At 31.8% G+C, this 22,972-nt stretch overlaps 1 protein-coding gene across 1 annotated transcript in view; it reads left to right on the top strand.

Moving 5' to 3' along the window:
- Nucleotides 1–19,893, top strand: part of LOC124536714 — a 32,490-nt gene extending 12,597 nt beyond the window's left edge. The window contains exon 3 of the mRNA XM_047113281.1: nt 17,871–19,893. Within this exon, the coding sequence (XP_046969237.1) occupies nt 17,871–19,161 (1,291 nt within the window). The 3' untranslated portion in view covers nt 19,162–19,893. The remainder of the gene's footprint in view (nt 1–17,870) is intronic.
- Nucleotides 19,894–22,972: the final 3,079 nt, after the last annotated feature.

The following is a 22,972-nucleotide window of genomic DNA, read 5'->3' as shown; positions in this document are numbered from 1 at the left end:
TTCGTTTCGTGTATTCTCAAAACTGACACGCAAATTTTATGTTATTAGTAAGATTGTTGGTGTAAAATATTTCTAAGAGAACATTGTTTCCTTAATATTGTTTTCGTTGTAACTATAAATAAATACTTAGCAAATTTAACGTAGCATACGCTTTTAATATTAATTTGATCATCAAAATAAAAAAAAAGTACAAAATTCTTTAAAGATAAAAATAATGGCCTTACTCTTATGCAGTTATCACAAACATCTTACAAACATACTTCGAATGGTAATGACATATTTAATTGATAAAATTTATTGCTTTCGGTCATTAGAAGGTATAGCGTTGATTAGATAATCGGTTCTGGTTACCATATATGATATGTTAGCTAAAAGCCGAGATGGACCAGTGATTAAAAGACAAGAATCTTCACTGAAAATTAAATTTAACCCTGGAAGAACATCCCTTTTTTCTATGATTCATAACATAATCTAGAACATCGTCTCAGTGACACGTCACAGCCCAGCCGTGGGATATTACAGATTGTTACTGCACTGTAGATATGTATGGATGTATTTGTGTTTAAAATAATCGTGACTGTGGCTTGAGAATAATTAGTTACGTATGCTCAGCGATTTCACAGCATCTTATTGCATTTTGAAAGTTCTTTCGGACCATCTGGTTACACAACATAGTATGCCTTGTATAAGGTTTTGTAGGGCAAACATTTTCCATATTAATTACGCTTTGACTTCTTGTAAACTTTAATTATAAAGATTTTATGTATTTCAGTAATCTCTCGAAATTATTTCATTTTCCTTGATCAAAACGTCACTTAAAATCTATGAATACTGTCGAAAATAGTTTTCTTTTCTTTTTAACTTTGTATTTTATAATAACTTAGTATTATACACAAAATAGTACTGTTATTTAATCGTTTAACATAGTTATTATCGTAGCGTCAGAAAGAGCGAAGCTTTAAATCATATTTACAGGCGAAAATATAATCTAGATATTTTTTGTAGTCTCAAATCTATTTTATAATATGCCATTAATACGTTACTAAATCACTAAGGACAGACGAATTATTCAAATTACGTCTGACGGTTGCGTGTTATTGCAAAAAGCTTTTTGTCTCAAATTCCGAACCAATTAAATAAAACTCTTGCGTGATATTGATTCGAGATGTATTAATGTTATACAGAAACGTTTTGATCGCTTGCGAAAATTTCCATTCTTTAAATATTAAAATTTCAAGAGTGCATAGAATGTTTCTCTTTAAAATTTGAATTTGGAATAAAATTAGCGTATTGTTGTTGCATTGAATTTCAAAAAAAAAAAAATTAATTTAATTCTACAATTACTTACTCGTTGGCGTTTTGTTGTTGCATTAAATGTCAAAATATATATTACAATTTAATTCTATAATTCCTATTAATTGTTACATGTAATTTAAGGAACACCAGCGAACAAATTCAACGGAATTTTTATTTTATACGAACAATTATTTTATACATTGAATATAATTTTAATTCGAAACAGCCTGGAGGCGATCGGTTAACTGCCAAGGTGATAAAGTCATTGGTTTTGTAAAAACCTTTTGGCTGTGTGTTTACATTCTTTGATATATATTTTTAATTATATTCTTAATATTTTTTTGGTGACGTATTCTAATATTTTTTTCCTTGAAATAATCAATGTGCGATCTGTAAACAGAGGTTACAAGTGTTTATATATATTCCTTGTTTTAATGTCATTGACGTCATCATTTCTAATAATTAGCGACGTGGTTCTATGTGTGGTATGTATGATCGTATACATAGCACACATGTATAGTTATTTACAAAGCCATACATTTTTAATAAGTTAAAGAGTTATATAACTCACATTATAGTTTAAAAAATATTATTTAATATAATACCGATAAGAAAGTCAAGATAACTATTTTAATGAATTTTTAACTAAGCAATTAAAGATATACATATAGATAGATAAAATTTAATGCTAGTGTGCATTAAATGCAAAGAAAACATTTATTTTCAATTAAAAATAACGATACGATCGCTTCCATTAATCATTCATCGGTAATCATTAATACAGAAGGTGGCCGTGAACCCTTTCCTTGGTTACTTTTATCTTTTAATGAACAGACGTGCTAATCTATAATTTCGTGTCATATAATTTACGCTAGATACCATTATAGAATAATCTTTAAGCATGCAATTTAATTTTACTAATTAAAACTTCAACGTAAAAACTGAAATCGATGTTCGAAATTTAAAATATAGGTTATTTGTAAGCGATTGGTGTTGCTATGAATGCGAAAGTGTTTTTGTTTAGCTTTGAAGCCCTAACTACTCAATGATACACATGATATTTATATACATTGTCATGGACACAAATTCATACATAGGCTGCTTTACGACCCCCCTCCCCACTAGCGGGCGAATCCGTGGAAGAAATATATTTATTTACGTTGTTCTAAAACCATTGATAAACGTTTGTCATACTCCTTTTTTCATTATTAAGCCATTTAGCTTCGGTCTAACATAAAGAATTTAATTTATTCTTACTCGAGCTAGTATAGCAGTAATTATTCAAATCAATAAATCATACTATTTATTAATTTCCAGTGAACTTTATTCGTAGATATTTAATTTTTACTTAAATAAGTTCCACTGTCTTCCAAATATTAAATTAGGTACTGTATAATCCACATACCAAACCGAGACAACGAACTCGTAGCTTCAAAGTGACATGACAGATTTGTAGTGTCGACTTTACAACGTCTGTACAAGCCTACTTGAAAGCGTTTTTTGAATATGGATTCTTTTTACTTTTTTAATTCTTGCTAGCACTTGAACCAAGGAAATCAGTTGTAAGTCCAAATTGAAAAAAAATATTTAATTTTATATTTCATTTCAAATATTTAAATTACGCTTACTATAATCGAAATTATAATAATATTATTACTTTCATAGCACGAATGACTATTATTACATTTTCATGGTAATGCAGACCATATGCGTTCGAACAATTGAAAATTCGAAATGTATATTGAATGACATTACCTGAGTTGAGCCTACTATCATTGCAATGTAAATACATCTTTGACACTTATGTTTTAAGATATAAATTTGCGTGTATCCACTTATCCGTAAACCAGCGTGGGATGACAAGACGTATGCTTATCGTCGATTTAGCATTTCTCTGCTACTTAATCCAGTTTTTAAAAGCCATTAAGCTTGTAGTAGCGATACGTATTTGGTACTGGTATTTTGAAACTACTTCGTGGTTTGTGGTCAAAAGGGTCGGTATCGCGTGTCTGGCACACGAGTGGTTTTATGTCCCTCATCATGATACTTAAACCATATATTGGTAGGTTTTAATTTGCACATGTTTATGTAAATCATAGACTAGTTATTTAATATTTTGTGTAATGCTTTACTGAAAACGTAGTATTAATAACGGCACTAAATATAACAAACACGTGAGGTTTACTCCGTGATATAAAACTAATACTATTTTTAGGTTATATGGTTTGAAATTATTAGTAAATACATGCTTATATCATAGAGTTCATAGCAATAGAAGTCAATTTCTCTTACTTGTAAAACATAAATTAACAAAATTTAAAACTCGCTGCTCGAATTTGAAATCTCAGCGTAAAACTCCGTCCACAATCAAGCTTCTTCAAAACATTTTTATAAAACCTCTCTTAGCTATGACACTTGAATCCTCGAGATGTTCAAGATTTGTTCAAAATATTCTGAGTTGTTTCGAGATGGCAGAGCAAATAGTGACCGGTCGGTTGTACAAACAGACGGCGTACCCGCGACCTTAGCCCACACCGCTTGCTAAGAATATTGACATAGCGTCTATTTGTACGTTGAATATTGTAATTTTATTAGACGCCATTGTACATTGAAACATTTAAGAATACGTTGCCTCCTGTAGTAGGTCGAACTCTCCGTAAAAATCGCACAGTTAGAGAGCTTACCTTTCAAGGAGAAAATTTGGATTTTAATCATATATCAAACTTACCTACATGCAGGTGTTGACAATAATTTCCTTCACAAACAAAAATAAATCAAAATATACTTTATTCGATTAGGATTTTTCAAGCACTTTTTAATCGTTTAACAACTGTTCTAAGTGAAGCTACCACCGGTTCGGAAATTACCGTAAACGAACATTTTCAAAGTATAAAGTCAATAATTATATGAAAACCGTATTGAACCAGCTATCTTCGACAAATATGATCTACTCACTGGAATACCTTAGTTCTAACTTTCAATAGGGTTTTATATATTAAACGATTCGATTTTGTTCCATAGCGGCGAATGTTGGCCAATCCCGATAAGAATCACTTAACATCTGAATATTTAGAAAGCTCGCATTGTAGTCTAGCTGCAAATAATAATCGAATTGCAGGTCCGTATTTTACGACAATTTTAATTTTTATAATTTACATAACATATTGACGTAATATTGTTCATTTTTTCCAGAAATTTAATTATTTATTTTTGCTTAAACAATTTACATAAGAGATTTAACTTTCCTCTTTAACTTTATTAATGTTAATACAGGACTATTTACACAAATTAAAATGTTAAAGTAATTCCACATACAGTTGCCAGTTCTGTGACTATTTTTAATTGTCGTATAGTGAAAAAACTAGTTTTGAAAGTATTTCGACCTGTTCTATTGTTATTATATGTAGAAGAAAGGTATCCAAGGCGACTCTCTGTTAACCATTAATCATACGACGATGTTGAGATAAAATCCGTTGGAATATACATAACCAGGTAGAAGTTCCTAATCTTATTTATTTATTATTGTTGAAATTCCTATAAATAACATTTTTTTTGAATGGATTAAAATTCAGCTTTTTCTAAAGCTACAACATGGTCATTTCAAAACAATATTTTTTATATATTACTATATAGTGTCATGCTTATTCCGAATATATTTTGATAAATAAATAAGTTGATATAAAATGAAAAATACTAATTTAGATTATACAAACCCCATTAAAATATATATTTAATAAGTTAGCAATTTAATTTATAGCATTAAGAGATAAAAAGTATTGAATGTCTATAAAAGTGCACAATTTATACATCAAATGATATTATCAAATAGAGCCATTACTATGAAAAATTCTAGAGAATTCCCTTAACAAATTCACAGCAGTAAAGAATAATCAAAGATCTCTCTGTAATTAATTCAAGGGACTAAAATAATAACATACATATCTACGTGACTGTTTGTGGGTGATTTTATCTCACGTATAAAATAATGGTGTCCATGGTTTGAACGCCATGCCACTTTTCAACTGGTTGTCCTTGGCAGGTACGACTTTTATACCCATGACTTTCCCGTATGCTTCGTTTTGTATATTATATTTTAGAAATGTATACTTTAATATATTTTTTAATGTTGCTTGTCATATTACTAATTAAGGAAGATTGACTTGATAAAAATGTATGAATCTTTTCTGTTACCAATAATAATATAAAGAAACTTCTCAAAGATAACTTATTAAGTAGCTATGTTTTGCCACTTTTATATGTTCCAGTTTTAAGATATAAGGACATACGTGTTGACCTAAATTCATATTAATATAAAAATTTTATCGACGTTAAAGTTTTTGACCTCATCGATTTTAAGATCTCCTGACCTTTCAAGTCCAGTATTTCAGAATTCGTAAATAGATGACCTTTAATCAATTTAATTGTAAACAAAAAAACCATAATTACGTTTAATTTTAAAAGTCACTTTTAATTTCCTTATTTTTTATGATGTTACAAAATATTAGGAAGCATATTTTAATTTAAAAATACAAGGATTAAAATCCGTTTTAACTCCTTTAACAAAGTTGTTTTTCGGTTGAATTGTTATAAAAAGACTTATAGAAGAAGCCTTCGAAGTCCGTTCTAAAGAATTAATCGCGTTATTTATTGCCTTAGCTGTGAACCATCTTTAATCTCTTCTGAGCACGTTCAACTATTAAGCTACACACCAATATAGACTTTAAAATCTTAGGAATAAGGACTATAGAACATTTAGTTGTTTTTATGTGTGATATAAAACGTCGATCGTTTCTAAACATTTTAATAGCAATGGTAATAATTTAAAATTGAAGGAAAACTCAATCTAGGTTCAATTAACATGCGATAATAAAGTTTTGTTTATTAATATTCATAAACATAACAACAATCCGGTATGAGAAGACGTGCATAGTTACGAGTAATTTGTATGCGTATTGTTTTTTGTCTCAAGTTCATTTACCCAAAACACAATGACTTCTAAAATAAAAATGTCCAATGTCACCCGGCTCTTAGCTCAAAATCTTCGATTCATACCAATCTCGTAATGACGGTACATTCTCATGCTGACGGTACATTATCGTGCTGACAGTACATTGTCACAAACAATGAAGATTAAACTGAATGGCTTAAGAATTTAAGGCTCGTCTCTTTACGCTAACACTTCCTCACAATTAGCAAACAATTGAAGTTTACTGTTTAATCTTTTAGGCCAGAATAGGAAGAGGTTTTTATTTTGAGTCGCGCTTTTAATTATTGTTTTTATTTTTAAGATGATTTATTAATTATTATCATTCAAGTAGTTAAGACTTACATTAGTACACATAGATTCCGAATTTCAATAGTGATTTGATAGAAATATGGTGTTCCCGTTTAAGAGCTGATATGGCTCAGTGGTTAGAATGTACACATACCACCAATGACTGAATAGTAAACCCAGGCAAGCACCACTGAATTTTGATGTGCTTAATTTGTGTTTATAATTCTTCTCGTGCTCAGCGGTGAAGGAAAACAACATGAGGAAACCTGCATGTATCTAATTTAAACGAAATTCTGCCACATGTGGATCCAAACCTCCTCAAAGGAAGAGGAAAACTTAGCCCATCTGTGGGAAATATACAGGCCGTTGTTATTCCTGTTTCACCGGTGTCTCAAATACTCGTGGACTCAAGATATAACGAATAGGGAAGGATGTCTTTGCTCAGCGATAACATGCACGAGTTAGTTAGTTAAGGAACTTCATATTTTAATTAAACAAATCCATCATATGATTATGACAAGTAATTTATTGGAGCCGAGTTAGCGGAGCGGCTCGAACACGTGAATCTTAAGTGAAGATATCAGCATCGAACCCCGGCGTACAGCATGGCGTTTTAATTTGATTAATTTGTGTTTATAATATATCTGGTTCTTGAAGTTGAAGGCAAAACATCGTAAGTAAATGTGAATGTATGCGAATTACACTCATAAGTCTACAAGTTAATAACGGTGAGAAAAGCTACACATCTCCTAGTAGTTACGGCCTTGATCAGCAGATTTAGAAGGATTCACAAGTAAATCAATAGAAATTTGGTGTACAAAAATGTCGCGAAGATTAACTATGAAGCGACAAGAAAGCTTATATTATTTATTCATACGTAATATGTGCTGACACCAATTACGTATCTGATTATATAACCCATGTATGTGTGTGTTAAGGGTCTAACATCGAAACCACTACATGAAGGCTTCAATAAACCTCTCCGATACGAAATTACGCCCGATTACACTCAATTACATGCAACCGACTCTAAACTGGGTTTACGATAAAACCGAAATTAACGCTTACATCCACCTATTGCCCTAATTGTACATCGACTTGTCATAAATCATTCCTTCAGATCGAGATGAAAAATTTTAACAAGAATTCCGATCGTAAAGTGTTGCGCATATAATCGAAATATTTCGTATGCTTAGACTAAATCATGTTATAAAAAATAAAATTAAACTCTTTCGAATTGTAACGTAACGCTCACAACTAAACCACTTGAAAGTTCTGATGGTTTCGAATGCGTGAAAAGTGTCTTTAACACATTATTATGAATTTTAGCTCATAGTGGGTTCTAGCCTAGCAAACGCCTCTGAGTTTTCACTAAAAAACATCGTGTGAAAACTTTAATATTTCGGATGAAATTCTAGCTTGAAAATAATCGCCTCAAGATTAAAGGAGACCTTTTCTCAGACGCAAGATATTATATAATAGAGTTGAATACATGTTATACTTTAAAGAAAGATATTTTGTAAATATTATAGGCACTAGATAAAGTAACAAGCAGTGTGCGTACGCTTAAACTTTAATTGGATCCATACGTTAGGCCTATCAATATTGTTTGATTAATGACATCCAGAGACTTCAGTTTAATTGCCAACTGGAACCGTCATGAATCAACTGCCAGAGCTATAAATCTGATAACTCAAACTAGTCCTGATTCAAGCTGTTACGTTTTCAAAGCAACTGGATGTAATACTACTTTTTATTTTACGTCCTTTAATTTTTTTTATTTGATGACGTAATAGATAAGATACTCGTGTCGCTTTATATGTTTATAAGATTGTTAATTAAAATATAGTATTCGAAATAAAAAAGATAAATAGACGGATAATTATAAAAACAGAAATTCTGTCTAATCTTTTATATAAATCTAACATTAGTTATGCTTATCAAAATCAAAATATGCATTATTCGAGTAGGCTCTAACAAGCACATTTTGTGTGATAATTTAACTAGTTAGTCATGTTAATTAAACGATAAGCAACCACCGGTTCGGAATATGAATTTAAGTAAGGAAATTTACAATTTATACAACCTGTGTGATTTTAATTAAAACAAATTCCACGCTTTGAACGGTCTTAATCTTCTAGGGTAATATGATTCCAAAAAAAGATGTAGGTACATGATAAACATTCACATAAATTGTTATTCGATTCTAAAACTATTTAAAGGGTTTTACAGCACGTATAGATAAAAAACTAAATAGATAGGAATATAGATAAATAAGATAGGTATCTATTCATAGGTCATGCATTGATGACGACGCTCGCCTCCCACTAATTTGCCAAGCTCTAATAGTATTTCGTCTTGTGCCTCAAACGACATTGCTTCAACAGATTGTAATTTTACAATCAAAATCACCGTTACTTGGTGACATGATATCTTGTAAACGCGTCCCATTACCAAAACAAGGCCACACATAACAAACGACCTTTTAATTATTATTTGTAAAAGTTTGTTAGCTGATGATTTAATAAGAACACATTCGTTAGAAGGCAGAGGCTCAGATTTCAATATCGTAAGTTTTGAAATAGACTATGTTTTAAAATTATCCAAGTGTAAAGGTTAGTATCAAGTATCTGTCTTCGTTAAAAAACTAGCACCTTTGTTTTTGTTCAAATTTATTTAGCGAAGATTATAATTAAATGCCAGTGACGTAAAAACTTAAAAATTCAAACGCTTCCAATATCTGTTCGAAGTTTGAAATTACGTTGTTCTTTTTTTTGTTATTGGATTATAACGTAGCGATGACGTTGATTCTAAATTCAATTTTTTAATTTATATAATTACAATACATGAAGTAGGTAAAGCACCTGACACCGGTGCAAGTAAGCACAATGAATGTTTGCGTCAGTCAGAGGTGAAATTGAGTGTGAAGCGGCAGCGGCGAGCCGTCGCTCCCATTATGCCGCTCGGACTGCGACCACGATAAACCGGCTGTGGAAGCAATGTAGTATCATACTGTCTTGATATATTAGTAACAGCTGTGACTGGAAACGGTTTTTTATTTGAAATAAATCAAATTTATTCCGATAACATGTACATCAAATTACTTACAAAAATGTATTATTTTTTTTAATGTGTCTTCTTTAATTGGTCAAACAGCAGTATATACAGCGTTAAGCTTTATTTATATTTTTTAATGTGTTTGTAATGTACAAACAAAATGTTTCTGGTATTTCAAATTATATAATATACTAGTCGACATTCTCAAGATTAAAAATCCAGTTACATACCTGAACGCAACGTGGACCAACCACTTCGCCGCGCTCCATTAGTATTTTCCATTTATTTTTTGTCCACGTACCTGTCCGACTTTGGGGATTCAACTTTTTTATAAAGCCGCGCGACGAATACAAAATTTCTTTAGTATAACAAACGGAAAATTAATGATGTAGCGTGGAGTTATGCAAGTCTACGACGTAAACTGTATTATTTTTCCATTAACTTTTTACCTGTTATAGAAAATTAGGAAATAATGGTACTGATAAAAAAGTCTATGATGAACTGAATAGAAATCTAAATATACATTTTAATGCTTAAGTCGAATTGCCATACAACATACCTATTAAAATTGTCAAGACTTTACAAGATAAAGTCTTGTACTTGTACGTACAGCACGTAACGTAACGTGTATATAGTTATGTCAAATCATTGAATGCTCGAGTGCTCGGTCTCATTAGGGAAGTAGCAGATTAAATGAGACTCGTACTTTAACGAGTTATTGTAAACCCAGTGAACGCAAAACGCTAACAAGCTATCGAACGTGTGTGAAAGATACTAATGATGCATTATCTTGGCCACACACGTAATCATTAAAGAGTTATGAATAATTCCAAAAAGAACTAAGTATAGAGTTATTATGATGCATTTATGACTATTGGTTTCTGCTGTATCACGGACTTTGATATTAAGACTGAAAGAGATGATTTCGAATGATGATGAGGGTCTTTAATTGTAAAGAAAATTCAACTATTGAAATTTCAACTAGTTTTCTTAGAATTTTATAAAAGTAACATTTCAAGAACATTTTCGAGGTAATAAAAAACAAATGTTTAATAGCTAGTAGTCAAAAATGAAACAAGAATTTTAAAAGTACATCATATAAAAACATATATATCGTTCTGTTAAAACTTGTGCCGCAAAAAATACTTACGAGAATTATAATGCCACTCAAGTCGTTGCGAAAAACCGTGTGAATAACACTTAGACTCATTTGCATTATGTCATATTGGGCGATGTAAACGTTTTGCTACTGCTCCTTGTTTTAATATTTCAATTCATGAATAAACTTGAATAAATAAACAAATATCATTATTAATATATTCGTTGGTATCTATTTCAAGATTATCTTTTTCTTTTACCGTCTCAAATATTTTATCGTTTTTAAAAACATGTTTGGAATTCATTTGACAATCTTATCAATCTTTTTTATTGGAAATTGCTAGATATTCTGGCAAATTAACGTTATGGTAACCACTGTTCATAGATATTGGAGCTGTGAATATATTAATCATTCCATAGATGTAGTGCCCTGTTGCTTATGTGTCAGCAACCTCTGAAACTACAGGGAGAGTTTTAGCGGCTCATTTTTCAAATCGGAAAGCAAAAGCATTAATATTATTAAATATTGTATTCTGAAGGGAGGAGTCTTAATTTTGAAGCTAGGAGTCGTAAGACCCAAGCTGACCAGCTTGTACCAAGTTGTAGTAAGAAATATGTAATAAGTTAACCCAGTTAATGACCTCTTGAACAATTATAGGAACACTAAAGATTTCGCCACGACTAAGACAATATTTCAAACGAACTCTATTCTAATGCTAATTAGCTGAAAGTCGACGCGTTGGCGTTTGTTCCTCATGATGGTAGCTTTAAAACAAATTGACTTAGAGTATGCGCACACAAGGCACACATTTCAACTAGTAAATTATATTTATTTATTACGAAATATACTTTTAGAATTACTAAATTAAATTTACTGACCACTTTGACCTCTGATTTGCATTCACTTTCCCAAATTGCTTCGAATATAATTTATCGATACTAATTTAAACGATTACAATATAGTGCACTATTTAGATTTGGATTTGGGTTGCTTTTTTATTATAAATATAAAACCTATTTGATAAATGGAATTAAATGTGCACCAGGCTTTAAAGGCCCGTCTAAGTACCAGATAAAACGTTGCGTGGGCTTACACGACAAGCAACGGTTGCTTAAGTACTTTTATATGCCTTAATATGGTCGCTACTTCTGTGCCATGCTTTATTTTCAATGTTCTCTAAGTAACTGTTTGGGTGTTCCATAGATTAATAATAACTCGCTTTTATCCTAGGAGAATGTTGCATTCAATTACTTTTTACCATTTCTTGTTGATTTTAGAGTCCGTTTTTGGATTATGGCCTAATCGACTTTATTATATAACTGATATGTAAAGCTAAAAAGTGTGTTTAAATACACTCTTCTGGATTTCAAAAAATTTTTTTGTATTGAATAGCCCATTAATTGAGAACAGAGTTATTGACTATAGCTGATATGACTCACAGCCTGAACAAACATGAAAGCGGGTGAAACCGCGCGGAACAACTAGCGTTACTTGTAATTATGTTACTTAATAGTATAGCGGTTTAATCATGCATCTTAATAACTTATATACAACCGTGAATTCTACAAAGAATCCTTTCATTATTTAAAATGGATTGAAAGTCGTATTGGCTTAACCATGCAATGTACCGACTTCATCCGGATGAAATGTGAATTTTATTTACTTTTAAGTCGTAACGCCACCTACCGAGTCCAATCTAAACCACTCAAGGTTGGCTGAACCACTTCAATCCACAAAACAAATGGTTCCAACCATTTGACATCCGTTTTTTGAAATGCTATTAACAAGCATCATCATCAGTCTTTTCAATAAAAGGTGAAATAAATAAGAAAAGAATCGAATCATGCAATTCATCTAAATAGATATATATCTATATAGATTGCCCATTTTTTAAAATAATATTCATATTTAAATTTCGACCATTAGGGACCAAGTTATAAAAGTTTAAGCTAGATATGTAGAACAAAACTTTTTAAGATAATTTACGTATATATTCATAATTAGAAAAGATTAAAAATAATATAGAATGATTTTTAATAATATAATCTGCTCCTTAATTATACAAATGGCTCGATTATGTTAATTAGCGCTGTTTATAAGCAGTTTTGATTTACTTGTGGCGTTTCAAAGTTTGTAACCATTTTCAAAGCAAAATTTATGTCTTACCGCTACCGACTTAAATAAATGTGGGCGTACTGATTCGAACCGTACTAAATTTATAAAAATAATAACCAATCCAAGTTATCAACGTATACCTTTTTAGATCAGATTCTTTTCAAAAAATTTAAAACTAAAATAATAAATACATTATAACCCAGCTTTATAAAAGTATTATTCATTGTCATATATAGTATTATTTTCTAATTATGAATAATGTACAGTACAGAGTAAAATATAATAATAGAAAAACGATAAGTAAAGCTTCATCAATCTAGACGATAGAGGCTTAGAGGAGATGAACTGGAGGGGATGGGGCGTTGACCTCGCATTCCGCTGCGTGGACCTGCTTTCTTTACTTGAAAATAATATTATCTCCTGAAGAAAATCGACTATATAATAATCAATATAATATAAATTATTATTAATTATTTACAACTAACATCTTAATGTATTGTTAATAAGATGTATACTGAAATAATAGTATAAATATATTAATTAATTCAAGCAAGTGTGAAATAGATTAGAAATGATTTATATTTCCAATAAACGGTTTCTGAAATACCATCAAATTTTAATAACTAAATCACATTAATATTAAATTATACACTTTAGTGCAATAAACTGGTTATTGAACGTTAAATATTACTTTAAGACAAGGCTAGTACTTTCAAAAAAGCAAGCTCTATAAGCAACGCTTAAGCGGCCAGATGGCCAGCTCGATTCATTCTTCATAATAAGAAAAAAACTCGTAAGAGAAATTGATTCGACCCATAGACGATGGGGCGTAGAGTTAAGAATATACCAGATAGAGTAAACTTAAAAAATTTGTTTATATAATAATCCTATTAACAGAAATACGATTTACACAAAGCATCACTATTTATTCAGACATAATGCTTGCGTAAATAATTCTACGTGACTTTTATAAATCTTCCTTTGAAGGTAGAAAAAATGTCAAACATTTCAAAAGGCTTTGGATTAATATAGATTGCATTTTAGTTGTTTACGTATTTTTAAATAAGGTTTGAACATACATCACCATAGATTAAAAAAAACGGTATAATTAACACCATGAATCATCTCTGAATATTTCTTAATTCTTTGTCAATTATATCGTTCTCAGATAGGCAATCTCAAGCCCACTATTGAATTATTGTTACAAAAAACTCGTCCGGGTCGTTGTGAGAAGTGTGCCTTCGAATTGTAAACTAGACTATCGGAGTATCCTGTATTGCTATTCTGTAATTTACTAACACGCTATTTTGATACTAGTTACCTTTGACTGTTATAATAATTATTGTCAATATCGCATACGATTTTTATAACAATTCGCTATCACATTTTGGTATAATAGCTTTACTTTTATTGTCAATTTATATGATATGTTCTAAAGTTTATATGCGTTTGTATGAGTCGCTTGTTTTAATTGTTCGTCTCCATATTCGTGTAGCTGTCACAACAGTTGTGCTGTTTGTAAAACGAAACGTCGAAACGAGGACGTTTTTCAAAACCCGTTTCGCGCACAGGCGAATGCCGGCGCGTTTCCTCAATGAATTTTGTACTTGAATGTTTTTTTAGACGATTTAGTTGAGTGACCGATGTTTTCGTTCAATTAAAGACACAAAGACTATCGCCATTGTAAATTTGTATAGTGTTATTTTTTTTTCTTTCAATATCATGAGTCACTTCCCAATTTTCTTCGCCGGCGCTATCTCTTGTAAGTGTCTCTTCGAACAAAATACATTATACAACCGGTAACCGTAATGGAAAATATTTTTTAATGCAAGCCATTAGCGCGAGACCACAGTCCTCTCCGTAATTTCGGGTCTCACTTTTTTTAATCTCCGCGCCGGGTCTTGATGGGATTCTGAGCGACTGTCCATCGCGATCCTTATCTTAAAGTATAATAAGAAGAGACAGACGTTACTTATATTTTATTTAACGTCAAAAGTGATCGAACTGGTGCGATAAGGAACCGGGAAGGAGAGATTTGTTTATGTCATTAATTATGTATATTATTTACGATTATAATCTGTTCAATGTACATATTTCGAGTATATTCGGAATTTGAATTTTTTTAATATTAGAATATTTTATAGTGACCGTTCGAATGATTTTGGTTGTCCAAATTCAAATTAAACGTTCAAGGTTGCTGCGAGATGTTATGTTTGGTTTGTTGGTTTGTAAGAATTGTAGGATTTTATTATCTTAGTCGGTTTTAAGTAACGTTTTCAAAGTAAGATGGTAATTGCCTTGTTAATTTGAATCCGTTGGCGGTTCGTTTGATCTCGGTAAAGTTGTCCGACTAGTGGTACCAAATCCGTCATCCCACGTAGTTAATCTCGAATAGACTTCTCAATTCATTTCGAAAATTAAGATATCACGTTCATTAAATATTTCTAATTTATTGGAAGTCGTTTTGAGACTGATATTCGTGTCAGGTTTTTATTTAATACGTTCGCTTTTTCTATAATGTTCGATATATAACTAATTGGAAACTTAATTTTACGTTAATATCGTATCTTTCGTGTTACATATTTTGATTATGTGATATTGTAACAGTTTTAGTGATATGCTTACATTGGCTTAACTGACACAAATATTGCTGTCCATAATATATAATGAAACTCTATTTGAAACAAAAATTGTGTTTACTAACTTTGTTATATTCTTTGATAGTTTGTAATTTTGTTTCAATAATTTATTATGTTTTTCCAAAATTGAAAAACTGTTGACGTACGAAATTTTAAACTTAAGGTCATTTTATTATTTAACTTCTAGCCGTGAGATTTCCTTATTGAAAATTCAAGTGATAAAAATTGGTACCTCCGGCTTATGTTCATGTGATATTAAGTCGTCGGTATTGAGTAAAAATTTAATATTATTCCAAAACAATCTTTATGGTAATGCAATAAGATAGATTTTTGTAAGCTATCATTGTGGCAAACCGGTCACCGTCAATTCTAATATTTGCGTAAGGTTTAGGAAAGAGATTCTCAGTAAACTCATTCATGGACCTTCATTCAAAGGCTTTTTAAATTTGACAAAAATGTATTAAAACATTGCAGTGTTCGCTTAGGAAGTATTTTAGTCCGAAAAACATAGAGCCGAGATGGCACAGTGGTTAGAACTCTTGTATCTTAACTGATGATTGTCAGTTCAAACCCAGGCACCACTGAATTTTCATGAGCTTAATTTGTGCTTATAATTCATCTCGTGCTCGGCGGTGAATGAAAACAACGAGGTGAGGAAACCTGCATGTGTCCAATTTCATAAAAATTCTGCCACACGTGTATTCCACCAATCCGCACTCGAACAGCGTTGTGGAATACGTTCGAAACCCTCTCCACAAAGGGAGAGGAAGTCTTAGCCCAGCTGTGGGAAATTTCCAGGTTGATGTTGTTGTCGTTGTAAAAACTTACTTTAAAGATCAGAAACATTTTGGCACGTAAATCATGAAGTATTATAAACAAGATCTGTGAAGAATGTAGATGTAATAAATCTTCGCTATAGCTTTATGACGCCGAGACACCATCTTGTACAATCTTGATGAAACTAAAAACCGACGTAACGCGAGATGTTTGAGGTCATTACACTTTTTTGTTTATCTTTCATAGTAATGATATATTATTTACGCGGCACATTCTTAGCATGACAACGACGAAGAATTTAAGGACCTGGAACCATTATCATTAATGTGCTTCACTTGGGACCCTCGCGTTTATCGCGCTCTTTCGACGTTATAAGCCTAATTTAAATAATTAAGGCAGTATTCAATTTTAAATTAGTATCACGCATTAGCAGTGTTGCATTTTATTTGTTTTAATAAACATTATCAAAATGCATTATTTCAGACGGTTATAAAATTCGGAAACTTGACTAGTATTTGTTGTAATGTTCAGAATTACCTTATTGAGACAAATATACAATTACACGAAACATAAAACTCCCGACGATCTCAAATATTAGACGAAAAAAAAAATCAGACAATTACTGACGAACAAAAAGATCATATGGATTACTTTTGATGAATTGCAAATTTTATACTTCCGTTATAAAATAACATCAGCCTTGAACTTCCTTAGTTCATTTAATGGATATATCTGTCTTATAATATTGCTTCTTTCAATATTTTATATCTGTACGATTTTGAAATAAGAACGGTATTATTCTTTTAAGTTAACGTACAGCAAATCATTAAATTCATCGGGCCCGGCAACCTAATACCTCGCTACGTTAATAATATTAATCGAAGCGATTGGCCACAAAATGCTTTTAACGTAATTCGATTCGGCTGAACTGGAACTCTTGTGGAACGGAACCAAATAAAAATGATCTCGTCTGGCATTTCTATACCGCATTTTAAACAGTACGTTTTGCGTCGGTAGGGGTCAGGGAAGAATGGTGGGTGTAACGTACTCTCGTGCATGCTCCGTCTAAACTTGCCTTGAGAGTATAGGCTCAAATTACTCAGATCACGTTCAAGGTGGCTTTGCGCAGAATCGTGGTCACCGATGTTAAATTGTGACGTCGGTGTTCACAATGTTACGTGGAAAGATGACCGATTCGTAAATGGCTTGAACTTTCGATTATGTATTATAAATTAATAAACATATTGCCTTATATAAAGCAAGTTTAGTTTTTTTAGTATTGTTTATGATACCGATGTTATACAGTTAAAGGTTAAGATAATAGGATAACAATAATTAAATAATAACAAGTGTGTTCAATTATAGTCTATCCGTGTCTTACCTGCATTTTGCAATATAACCGGTAAATACAGCCTGTTTTATATACGCGTAGCAATCTGGAACTTATGCTCGATACAACTCCTCCCATCCTCAGACATTTAATTAAACCACGATATTTTATGGCTCGAATCATTAAAATGTTTTCGAAGAACGTTAAGAGTGTAATATTATGATATAAACTGTTGAACGAGGTTGAAATATTTTGTACTCAATTTCACTTTCTTTGTTACAGGTACATACATTCTAAAGAGAAACCTTTCAAATGTACAGAATGTGGAAAGGGATTCTGTCAGTCGCGAACTCTGGCTGTTCACAAGATCCTTCATATGGAGGAGTCGCCACACAAATGTCCTGTTTGCAGTCGAAGTTTCAACCAACGTTCCAATCTCAAGACCCATTTATTAACACACACTGACCATAAACCTTATGAATGCAACTCCTGTGGAAAAGTATTCAGACGAAACTGTGACTTGAGACGACATGCCCTAACCCATGCTGTGGGCGATGTCCCTACGGGAGATGTTTTAGATGTCGGCGAAGAAGATATCGGCAGACCAGGATCGCCTATTGAACCAGGATTTGATGATGAAGATCCTGAACTATCATCACCGGAACATTCTCCAGTTAGAAGAGCACGTTCTTCTTCAATTGAAAGTACCGGGAGAGAACAAAGCGAAGAAAGACCGCGTCCTGTTTCACCATCGCCGGTTGAACGTACTCATTGCCATCATAATGAGAATAGAGACAGGGCAAGCCCTTACACTATGAGACCACAATACCAAGAGAAACATCGAATGCCAATTTCAGATTTATACGAGAAGCGAAGATTTACTACTGACGAAATTATGGAGAAAGAAACACGGTACTCTGATATACCTGAACATCCAATAAGACATCCACAATTGCAAATCCGCCGAGACTTACATCATGTTCCACCACCAGATCCTTCAAAACTCAATCAAATGGCTAGTCCATCTATCGATCCAGGGCCTACTGGGATGTATCTCAGTCCATTCAGGAAACGAAGTCATCCACCAGATATTGGGGAAAACGTGAGGACTTGTGCAGCGGTATACCGAAGTCGCTCGCCGGAACCAACAAACCTTACGATGCCTCGACCCCCGATTGTCAATAACGATGTTGTGATTGGTATACCGCCCACAATTATGAATATACAATCTTATCACAAGTTTGGGCTACCATTGCCACCTCCGCACCCACAAATCCCTTACGGTCATATATCTCATACCGTATTGGGACCGCAGCAAACCGTCGCTCAAGATTTAATTGTGAAACATGTTCCACCTAAAGATACAGCGCCAAGTACTTCCACAAGCGTTACTAGTTGCAAAGATGTATCACAAACCAATATAAAAGAACCCACAGATACAGATTCTAGTTTGATTGCTAATGGTATTAAGAACATAGTTGGTATACAGCCGAATGTGAACCCAAAGCCTGGAACGAGTCAATCAAGTGGCCCTAAAAAAGGTTTTAGCATAGAAGAAATAATGAGACGTTAAATATTACAATACGTAAAAGTGATAAGGATTATTTTAGTTTGTAAATAAGTTATATTTTATTACTAATATAATTAGTGGTAATTTCTTGAGAAGTATTATTAGTTCAAAGTTTTAACAGTATAATGAATTCCTAGTGGTATGTTTGTATGTAATTGCGATGTGGATTTGGTTTTCGTAAAGATCTCATAAGGTTCGTTTGTGCAGTGTTTTGTTTACGTCCAAATTTTAATAACTAATAGTATAGTTTATCAAAATTTTAGGCCATACCTAATGTTTACTTAGAAATATATATTTAAAGTTCCAATGTATTGTTATAATTTAATTTGTATGTGTTTTTACGCAATAAATGAGATGTGACTGTTTGGGAATAACAATGAATGTGTTATTTATTATTTAGATAATTATAAGTTAATAAAAAGGCAATGATAGATTATTTAGATAAGGATTATTTGCTAAGTATCTATGTCTTAATGTTGTATAAAGATTTATTTTAAAAAGTATAAAGAATTAAATAAGCAATGTTTGAAATAAGAACTCATGGATTATGTTTTTTTTTCACAAATGTATTTTGTATTGTGATTATATAGCATTCTATTTGGTGCAATTGTTGTAATCGTTCATTGATTGTTCTTTTTTTAAATTTTATTTCTTATCATTCTATCATTATAAAGAACGGATCAATCAATAGCTTTTTGCTCAGATGTTATTTTTTAATGTTAGTATTACGTATAAAATTCAACTAATTTTACGTATGTACATTTTTTTTACTTTTTGTCTTAATAAATTATGATGAAAAATAAATTGTATTTTTTGTTTTATTTACATCTTTTTAGTACAGGATTGGTAGGTTTTTTAATATCATTTTGATTTATTGATCACTAAATACTTGTATTTAATGTATTGATATTGAACTTAAGGTATTTATCTATACTGAATACATCGTATGTAATCCTTTTGTTTTTATAAAAAATGCTATCGGCATATTCATAAAATAAAAAACATAAATTGACAATATTAGATCGTTGTCTGTGCAAATATAAAGTCACACCAGTTAAAAATGTAACTAAATGTACTCAACTTACATAAACAATAACTACCTATTTTTTTTGCTGTCTTTTTTCTTAAATATATCATCTGACGCACACACAGACAGACGACAGTTTGAACGTCACTCATACTAATGCAAGCCGATAGGAAGCCTTCGCGAGTGAACAGACTAGTATTAATTTCTTTGGGAATTTAAAAAGGATTTAAGTGCTATTATTATAACAATCAAAAAATAAGAAAACTGTAACTATCTTAAGACCTTTCGATAACGAAAATTACGTCACGAGCAAGAATCGAACTGGCTTTCTCTGTTTAGTCGGTTGCCAATCAAAGATCATTTATTGCGGAAATTAAAATATAAAAACGTCTCACGATTCTAGTTAATAAAAATTATATATTCATAGTGTTTTAATTTACAAAAAATATACGTATATTTTTTAGTCGTATAATATAAAACATTGATAGGTTTTTATTAAATAATTGGTAACATCGTAAAGCATTTATGTCGTATTGACGTTTTACTGTTTATTTCTTTATATACAAAGTGTGAGTCTTAATTAGAATAAAATGTATATTACATAAGAACAAGATCTAAAGAAGTATAACATTTTTTTGGTATTTATAAATAAATATTGGACAACATCACATATTACTCTGATCCCAGTGTAAGTAGCTAAAGCATTTGTGCTTTGGGAAATTAGAAGTAACGATGGTACCACAAACACCCACACCCAAGGCAACATAGAAAACTAATGAACTTTTTCTATATCGATTCGACTGGGAATCGAACCAGCCTTTGAGTGGCGTACCCATGAAATCGATGTCCACACTACTTGATCACGGAGTACGTATAATGTAAGTGTATAAGTACAAAATAAAAAGCAAAGTATCCCTACTGAGCTAAGGACTCATATCGACCGATACAACTGAGATGTACATGGCAACATTGATTCAAATAAGCAACGATTGTCTTTGTAACGACATGATTATTTGAGTCCTGAGTCTCTTTGTAGTTATCTGTTTTTTTGTTTCTTCTTTGTTAATAAAATATAAGATTTAAATAAAAAAAAATCACTCAATTTTCACAAATGTACTCACTTCTAATTGCCTAAGTCAGAGCTGTTAGTGAGAAGTTTTCGATAGAGAAACTCTAGAATTGCTTTTAGAAAATGCTCATGCCCATTAAAGACGTACTTAGGTAAGATAAGATTGACACTATTCTACGGCGATTATTCTCAACGTACACTTGTAGTCAATTTGTAAGACAAAGAATAATGCAGTAGAGTGTGTGAAAAAAAAGAGAATCTATACCCTGCTTTAATAATCCAATAATAAGGCATATCTAACATGATCGGAATGATTATTGGTGAAGAATCTTCCAGAGTCCAATGTCCAATTGGGTTGGTCCCAATATTTTTTGTTGGCTTATCCCGGGGATCTGGCACTCTCTAAGGCATCTTCTTTTCCATTTCAAAAATGAGGCAATTGTTCTAATGTTACTTTTATATCCAATGACTGGTATTTTAAGCGGTTAATGCAACTATGCGATGCTAGTTATGGGTTCGAGCCCCGGTCGTGAGGATATTCCTGTCGTGTTTGCTGGAGTTGTTTTGATGAAATTTGAATGTTAACAGACCGCCACGTCACGGACAAACGTCTGATGTTTTCTTTTTTTTAAAAAAAAAAGAATAATTTAATAATAAAAGATTAAAATATATTACTACTTGCTTTATTTCTCAAATATGTTCATAGTTACTAATTTTAACGTAAACGATACAAACATAAAATAGAAATGTAAATTCGTATATCACCCAACCCATGTTCCAATTAAAAAAAAAAAACTTTTATGATAATCATATTATGACTGGCCATACATAAAACCGTTAATGTTAGTTAAGAGTGTATGAAAACCGTCGGTCTCTGAATTAAAATTTATAAAATTATAATAAAAATATTTTTACGAGCGAATGTCGTACCTTCGTTCATTCCGCTCCGAGGTGAAAGTACTGTTGAATGTGCAATCAATAACGAACGAAATCATTTCGTAGCGACTGTGGCAAATTGCACCGGCCGATGATTGATACGGAGATGACAACTACGCGAATACAGGTACAGTATGTGTAGTCTCCTAACTCCTTGCTTGCTTTTTATTTACTGACTTGAAATAAAAAGGTTTTATTCCCTGTATATACTCTGTGCTGCTGATGAGTACATTTTTATAACTCTAGACAAAAGTAACGTAACTATAAATTACCCACTGATGGGCTAAGGCCTCCTCTTCCATTAAGGAGAGGGTTTGGAACACATTCCACCACGCTGTTCCAATGCGGGTTAGTGAAATGCACATGTGGCAGAATTTCAATGAAATTAGACACATGCAGGTTTCCTCACGATGTTTTCCTTAACCTCCGAGCACGAGATGAATTATAAACACAAATTAAGCACATAATATAGATAGTGGTGCTTGCCTGGGCTTGAACCCGAAATCGGAAGAAAACGCGTGCGTTTTAACCACTGGGACATCTCAGCTTTATTTTATTGCACTAGACTTTCATCTGTACTCAGCCTCTGACTCACTGAATACGTAAATAAAGCTACGATTTTTTATTGTTGAAATAGGAAACACACATATACCTGAAATAATTAAGGAAGAAGAATTAAAAAGTAGTAAGAAGACGTCATACTGTCTCAAAAAAAGATAAGTTATGTGAAAGTAATGAGATTGTTGTCATAAATAAATGTAACTATTAATTTATAGTAATAT

Source organism: Vanessa cardui, chromosome 17 (assembly GCF_905220365.1).
Source record: "Vanessa cardui chromosome 17, ilVanCard2.1, whole genome shotgun sequence".
NCBI classification, from domain to species: domain Eukaryota; kingdom Metazoa; phylum Arthropoda; class Insecta; order Lepidoptera; family Nymphalidae; genus Vanessa; species Vanessa cardui.
The sequence above is the reverse complement of the archived record's forward strand: the minus strand, read 5'-3'. Positions and strand labels throughout refer to the sequence as shown.